The sequence below is a fragment of the Podarcis cretensis genome (genome assembly GCF_951804945.1).
Source record: "Podarcis cretensis genome assembly, chromosome: 5".
In the NCBI taxonomy this organism is placed as follows: Eukaryota; Metazoa; Chordata; class Lepidosauria; order Squamata; family Lacertidae; genus Podarcis; species Podarcis cretensis.
This window is the reverse complement of record NC_137174.1, coordinates 10,655,714-10,663,633: the sequence shown is the minus strand read 5'-3', so window position 1 is coordinate 10,663,633 and position 7,920 is coordinate 10,655,714. Positions and strand designations below refer to the sequence as shown.

Genomic DNA, 7,920 nt, shown 5'->3' with positions numbered 1-7,920 from the left:
ATAAATGAGTCCCCGTTACGGGTTATTTGCATCGTCATAGGATTGTGTCTTACATCAGAGTATATTGGCGCCGTTTGGAAAGTATTTTAAGGAACTTTTTTAGCTGTAGTGGGGGGTGTTAATATTTTGCTGCGGGAATCTAGGAAAACACTTTACAAACCTCCCTCCCCTCCTCCCCCCCCAAGCTTCCTATCGGGCCTCCTAAAATACATATTGCCGCTGGCAAGGAAATGACAACGGAACATCATTAAGCAACGATGACCCCCCCAAAGGAGAACATAGATTCCATCGTGGATGCCATGGCTTTTCATGAGCCATATGTGCTCGTCCGCATGTTTATAGAATCTTCATTAGTGAAGAGCCGTAATAGATAAGGGACTGAAATGTTAGCATCAATCGCTGAGATAAGGGCAAGTGTATGAACAGTCTACTTGACAATTCACAAGGGCTGGGGAAAAGAGCGGCCGCCACACAGCTTCAGAAAGTGTCTAGCTTTTGGTTTTGCTCCCCTACTCACTCCTCAGACTCTAATCGGACAAGACGTTCCTGGATCTCTGTTGGCTTTTCCCCCACCGGAGAACGGAGCACGTGCAAAATGTACTATTTTGGTGCCTTGGCTCTTTTGAATGTCGCCTTCGTCCATCTGACCAACAGCAAACCTGTGGATGTTAGGAGCGGATTACTCACTGCGGGAAACTCTGCCGAACACTCTGGTGACCTTGGGAATATAGATGAAGAGGCCCCTTTTGACTTCCAGGCTTTCCTGGAGAATCTGAAAGCCGATTTCCTGAGGAACTTGAACTTATCAGAGATACCTTCACAGGAGAAGATGAAAGAGGAGCCACCCCAATTCATGATTGATTTGTACAATCGATATACCAAGGACAAGTCTTCCAGCCCCATATCCAACATTGTCCGTAGCTTCAGTCCTGAAGGTATGAGGGTTTTCTTCCACAATGTGTGGGCTTGGTTTTCCCGGTGGGTAGGAATCCTACAGTGGAATCCTTTGTGTGCCTACTCAAAAGTAAGTCCTATTAAGTTCAATGGATCTTACACTAAGTGTTTGTGAAATTGCAGCTGTGGTTACTTGCTCTATCAGCAAGCCTGATCGTTCTTCACATTTAATTATATAATATAAAAAATGTTGTTTTCTTTTTAAATCAAGAAGAAATCAGATACCAGCAATAAACTGATAATGTAATTTAGGGCTGGCTTGTCAAAACATCTCTGGCACTCTGCCCCTGCCAACTGAACAGCCAGCCAACCCTTCTGAGTTTATTCCTGATGTCAGTTGTCTCCCCAGTGAAGGTTCTTGTTTCTGGCAGTGGCCAAATCACGATACTTCAATAGGATTTTAAAATTAGCCCTAGTTTTCAAGAAATTGGGGTTGCCATACGTCTAGAATTTCAGCCGGGCTGTAATGTCTGGGGAAATTCCATGTCGAAGAGTAGATATTTTTGAGATTTTGTGGGGGGATGGGGGGACTTTGGGGAAAACTCAAAAACTCAACAGTGTTGCACGCCCCCCCAAAAAAAAGCTCAGAACGTTGCCAAAAAACATTTTGCTCAATAACTTTTGTGTCCAGATTTTCAATTATTGAAATATGACAGCCCTATTAAATAAAAAAACAACAACCCCAATCTGAGGTTTGAGCCCATCTTTATTTGCTATGCTTCAAGGGAGACCCAAAAATACTTTCCTCTTCGCACCAATGTGAAGACACCTTAGGGTGCTTTTTTAAAAAGTGAAACCAATTAAAAGAATAGCAACTAGGACCACATTTCAGGAACAATTGTAGGCGCCAGTTCCTGGGGGCCAAGGCACTTTGTCCCGTCCCCCCCAGTTTTTTTTGGTTTTTTGGTTTTGTTTTTTTGAGGACCTCCTCAATGTTCAGAGGATGTTCAGCTCCACTCCCTGACTCCTTGCATGCGATGTCAGCACATCGTGTTGGGCCCCCTCAACTGCCTTGAGAAGCTGGCACCCCTGGGAATGCTACCAGGAATAGAATTCAGATAGCAAAATAATTATGATTGTTAAGGTTATTGGTTTGTTTTGGTTCTGGTTATGTATTTTTTGTTTGCTCTCATTTTGCATTACAGTGGTACCTCAGGTTACATATGCTTCAGGTTACAGACTCCGCTGACCCAGAAATCGTGCTTCAGGTTAAGAACTTTGCTTCAGGATGAGAACAGAAATCGTGCTTCAGCAGCACGGCAGCAACAAGAGGCCCCATTAGCTAAAGTGGTGCTTCAGGTTAAGAACAGTTTCAGGTTAAGAATGGACCTCCGGAACGAATTAAGTACTTAACCCGAGGCACCACTGAATTATGATGTGAACCGCCCTGGTATCTTCAGATGAAGGGCAGTATATAAATTTCATTAATAATAATAATAATAGTAATGAGATAAAATGTGCTCAGCAATTCTATTTGCTTATGACCTTTACAAAGAGGAGCTCCAAAAGGGGCAGAAAGTTAAGTGGAAACTCTCTCTTCCCCCGCCCCCCAAAGTGCATGCCTATATTACTCCCCTCATCCCTTGCCATGTCATGGCGCAGTCCTCATAGAAGGCCATTAGGTAAAGGTAAAGGACCCCTGGACAATCAAGTCCAGTCAATGGCGACTGTGGGGTTGCAGCACTCATCTCGCTTTCAGGCCAAGGGAGCTGGTGTTTGTCCACAGCTTTTCTGGGTCATGTGGCCAGCATGACTAAACAGCTTCCTGTGCAACGTCACACCGTGACAGAAACCAGAGCACACGGAAACGCCGTTTGCCTTCCCACTGCAGCAGTACCTATTTATCTACTTGCACTGATGTGCTTTCGAACTGCTAGGTTGGCAGGAGTTGGGACAGAGCAATGGGAGCTCACCCCGTTGCGGGGATTCGAACCGCCAACCTTCCGATCAGCAAGCCCAAGAGGCTCAGTGGTTTAGACCACAGCGCCCCCCGCGTCCCACAAGGAGGCCATTACTAGGTAAATGGAAGGAGGAGCAGAGAAATCAACCTGTGATTTCTTGGGCTTTATCCAGTTTGGCTGCTGAGTGTGCATGTGTTTGATTTGTGCCACAGTGAAGTCCTTCGCTGCTTGTTTATGGGCGGATAGCTGGCCAATAATCTACCAAATGCTAGTGGTTAGGATATATAATTTGTTCTGTAGTGCCTGAAACTGATCCATGCTTTAAATTGGCGTGAGACCTTTATGTATAAATTGGGATCAGGGCTGGCCTTACCATTAGACAGGATGGGACATTGGTCTCAGGCAGAAGATGTTGGAGAGCAGGGACAGTAGCCCTCAGCTGTTCCTCTTGAACCCCAAGGTGTTTCTCACTGTTGCGGAACACCACTTAATATGTTGTATGGCTTCTCCTGGTTCTCTCCCCCCCCCAAAAAAAAATACCCGCTGCCTCAAGCACAATGGAGGGTGCCATTGCTAGTACGGCTGGTGATTCTGCTGCCAGCCCAATTAACAGGCAATCAAACGTTTTGGGAAAACCATGGGCTTTTTTCATTGACACCCTCCCCACTTTCAGGGCAGGGAAGTGGGGGCCATTCATCCGGAGAGAAACACAACAAGCCAATAACCTCCAACAGTTCTCTGATGAAAATGTTGTTGTTGTTGTTTAGTCGTTTAGTCGTGTCCGACTCTTCGTGACCCCATGGACCAGAGCACGCCAGGCACTTCTGTCTTCCACTGCCTCCCGCAGCTTGGTCAAATTCATGCTAGTAGCTTCGCAAACACTATCCAAACATCTTGTCCTCTGTCGCCCCCTTGTCCTTGTGCCCTCCATCTTTCCCAACATCAGGGTCTTTTCCAGGGAGTCTTCTCTTCTCATGAGGCGGCCAAAGTCTTGGAGCCTCAGCTTCAGGATCTGTCCTTCCAATGAGCACTCAGGGCTGATTTCCTTCAGAATGGAGAGGTTTGATCTTCTTGCAGTCCATGGGACTCTCAAGAGTCTCCTCCAGCACTGATGAAAATAGGGACATCCTATTCAATTGTGGTGGTGGTGGTGATGGTGTTGATTATGATATTTATACCCCACCCATCTGACTGAGTTACCCCAGCCACTCTGGGCAGCTTCCAACATACAGTGGACCCTCCGAATATGAATTAAATTCATTCCGGGGGTCTGTCTGCATCCCGAAAAGTCCATAGGCAGAGGCGCCACTTCTGCGCACACACATGGCGCGATTGAGCGCTTCTGCACATGCCGCATTCGTAACCCGAGTGGTACGTAACTAGAGGGTCCACTGTACATAAAAACATAATAAAACATTTTTTAAAAAAACTTTCCTTTTCAGGGCTGCCTTCAGGTGCCTTCTAAAGGTTGTATAATTACTTATTTCCTTGGCTTGGGGCTGCATAACTCCATACCCTCCAACATTTCTCCAGTGAAAACAGGGATGTCCTAAGGAAAAGTGGGACATTCCAGGATCAAATCAGAAACCCGGGCGGCTTCTGTAAATCCGGGACTGTCCCAGGAAAATAGGGACACTGGGATGGTCTAGATCTCTCTCTCTTTGCCAGGCAGTTTTCTTTTAATGCACTGAAATCATTCCACAACAATAGTAGATGGAGGCTTTAGATACTGAACCTCGCTGTCATAGTAGGTCTGTTAGAAATATTAAAATAATCCCTTATTTCACCCATAAAATGTTGTCTACTGGCTGCAAGCAGAATATTTGCTACTATTTTGATTTACATGAGAACTTGTAGCACCAGCAGCAGCAAGCCATCAATTAAGATGCAGGTATAAGACCTATTCCTAACAAGAACCACAACCACAACCACAATCAGTGCTTTTTTCTAAAAAAAATGTTTAGGGGTACTTTCATTTTCTTGCTCATATTGAAATACTGCCCCTCAATGAGGCCAAACTTAGATTCACAAAATATTTAGGGGTATGTGTACCCCTGTGTCCCCCCACAAAAAAGCATTGATGGTGATGGTGATGATTATAATGATGATGGTGGTGGTGGTGGTGATGATGATGATGATGATGATGATGATGATTTGTACCCCACCCAACGGACTGGGTTGCCTGCGTTTCATATCTCCCACCCCGCAATAACAGAGAGCTATGGTAACAATGCTTATCAATTTTCTCCCACAGATATTGCCTCAGGGGAAATGGACCCCTTTCAGAAATACATCTTACTTTTCAACGTCTCCATCCCATGGCATGAAGAAGTCACCAGAGCTGAGCTTCGGATCCACACTTCTTGTCAGGAGGAGGCAGAGTGTTTCTCTCGCCTTCAGGGAAAGGTGGTCATCTACGGCAGTCTAGGAGGGGATCCCTGGGAGAAACCAAATGATGATGCCCAATCTTTCCTAGTCTCCAAAGAAATCCACGAATGTGGCTGGGTGATGTTTGATATGTCTGGCACTGTGAAAAGTTGGGTCAAGGCGGAGAAAGCAAGGACTACCAGCCAGCTACAGATCACCGTGGAAAGTCATGTTCAGAGGGAGCCCACCTGTGGGAAACCGCGCATCAGTGTAACAGCCGAGTCCAACCGTTTGCCCTTGCTGATAGTGTTTTCCAATGATAATGGCAACAGAATCAAGGAGAACCACAGGGAACTTCGGGAAATGATGGCGCATGAACAGGAGAGTGTGCTTAAGAATGACACTGTTCACAAGCAGAATGCGTTGCCTGTCGGCGGAACCCACCGCTCTTCATCTAGAAGCAAACGTAGCGTTGAAAGCAACCACTGTCGGAGAACGTCTCTTCACGTCAACTTCAAAGAAATTGGCTGGAATTGGATCATTGCGCCCTCGGATTATGAGGCGTTTGAGTGCAAAGGGGGCTGCTTCTTTCCTTTGACTGATAACGTCACCCCGACTAAACACGCTATAATCCAGACCTTGGTGCACTACAAGAACCCCAAGAAAGCAGCCAAGGCTTGTTGCGTTCCCACCAAGCTGGAAGCCATTTCCTTGCTTTACAATGACGATGCCGGGACACCCACTCTGAAATACCAGTACGAAGGGATGAAGGTAGCAGAATGTGGTTGCAGGTAGGAGAGCAGAGGACCTCTCCTTCATAACTGAACCAAGGGGTGGAAATATCTCTGCGGATATTTCATAGAACGGCACTTGTTGGAAATAAATGGCTGAGTATGCGGACGGTTGTCTTCCAAGCTGACACCTACCTTTCTCTCTCTCAAGAGACAGACAGACACACAGATAGAGAATCTGAGACCAAAACTGAAAAATTGGAACAGCTACAGCTTCTCTTAGGCCTATTGCATTAGCAGGTCCCCTCAATGCCCACCCATGGTATTGCAAATGTGTCTAGTAGTATTTGAGTTTGATGCATCTCACAGTCCATGCTAGATCTGCTTAGGACACTGGCCACCTGATCCACATGCCTTCATGAACTTCTAATTGTGCCTTTTTGCAGTGTCTCTTCATTCTTCCTGAGGCTGAGCATGGAAATATTGGCAATTTGAGGCAGTAGTCTTACGAAACATTTCGTTTTGTCATCATGTCCGTTGCGTTATAACCATGTTCCTTCCCATTTTCCTTTCTCCGTGGTCTACATACTGTTTCTAAGCCCATATAATACCATCTCCCCTCTTGTTTTCCAGAATATTGACGTTTTCTTGTTTCAAATTATTATTTCCCCCGTTTGCCAGACAGTAATAAAAGATACACTTAGCAGCTTGAAATTCTGCAGCACTTTAACCCAAAGGGGAGCTCTTGAGATGGCAAGTACAAAGTCTTTAAAATTTTGTCAACAAGATATTTGGCAGAGAAGAGGAGCGAAGGTGAGGGAAATTAATTTAATTTATTACCCACACTTTGCCCTAAGGCATAGCTGTCAACTTACAGATTTGAAAATAAGGGACCAGCAGCCTCGAAAATAAGGGATCAGCAGCCAAAATAAGGGATTTTCCAAGGGGCACAGGTATGTTCAACTTCTGAGCCCCTCTGAACCAGCCAGCAGCCAAACAAAGCCTCAAGCGGTGGTTCCCACAGCGCAGCAACCCGGCAAAGGGGATGCAGCAAGGAAAACCACCGTCACCTCTCCGCTGGGAAGCGCTGAGCAAAGGCGAGTCCCCAGGCAACGCGGCCGATTTGATCGGCACAAGGCATGCAAGCTCCACCCCCCAGTCGTTCTTAGACTCCTTATTGGGTGAGCAACGCAGCCAAGCAACACAGTTGGAGCCTCCCTCCTCCTTGGCCGGCAGGGAGGGAGGGAGGGAGGGAGAGGAGCTGCTTCCTTTGAAACCCAGGAAATTAAAGGGACATCATCAATAAGGGACAGCAGCGGGACACGGCGCTGGGATAAGGGACTTTCCCGCCAAATAAGGGACGGTTGACAGCTATGCCCTAAGATCCTAAACTGTGGCTGCAGAGACTGGTAATTCGTAACTGCTGCCTCTTGTGTTGTTGTTTTTTGCTGCATTAGCAGCACTGAAGTGACCTCCCTGGGGTGCAAGCCTGGGCAGTGTGTCTGGGGGTCTTGGGCCGCTCAGACAACAGGACCCACCACTCTTGGCCTTGCTGATGTGGTCCAAAGGAAAGCAGAGCAATATGCTTGGCATCAGTTAGGCTGCAGGAGTTGCCAAAAGGAGGCACGCAAGGTGTCATTCAACCATCTTAGGCGCTCTACTCTGGGTTTGTGTAGGGCCTACTCCCTTTCTTCTCCCAGAGATATCTGTCAGGAGTGCGTGAAGGAGCCAGGCCCTGTGACCGGTAAGGCTTCACAGGACTGGGGCTTTCCTAAGTTTGTTCTGAAGAGGCAAGGCGCGGCCGTACAGGTGAGACCGATTGGTAACTCACAGCACCTGGTAGCAAGAGCCGGGAAGGGATATAAGGTCAGCATTTCCCTTCGGCTCTTGGCCACAGCAACATGCTTCCTGCCTCGCTGCATTTGGCTTCTTGAGTCCTGGTTTCCTGACCCTCGGACCCTTGGCTT

General features: G+C 46.9%; 1 protein-coding gene across 1 annotated transcript; it reads left to right on the top strand.

The window, feature by feature from the left end:
• The first annotated feature begins 452 nt into the window (after window positions 1–452).
• GDF2 (growth differentiation factor 2) lies at window positions 453–6,667 on the top strand. The gene is made up of 2 exons (XM_079975368.1): window positions 453–935; window positions 5,110–6,667. Exons 1-2 carry the CDS (start codon window positions 596–598, stop codon window positions 6,015–6,017), a joined length of 1,248 nt encoding a protein of 415 aa, XP_079831494.1. The 5' UTR covers window positions 453–595; the 3' UTR covers window positions 6,018–6,667.
• The last annotated feature ends 1,253 nt before the right edge of the window (window positions 6,668–7,920 follow it).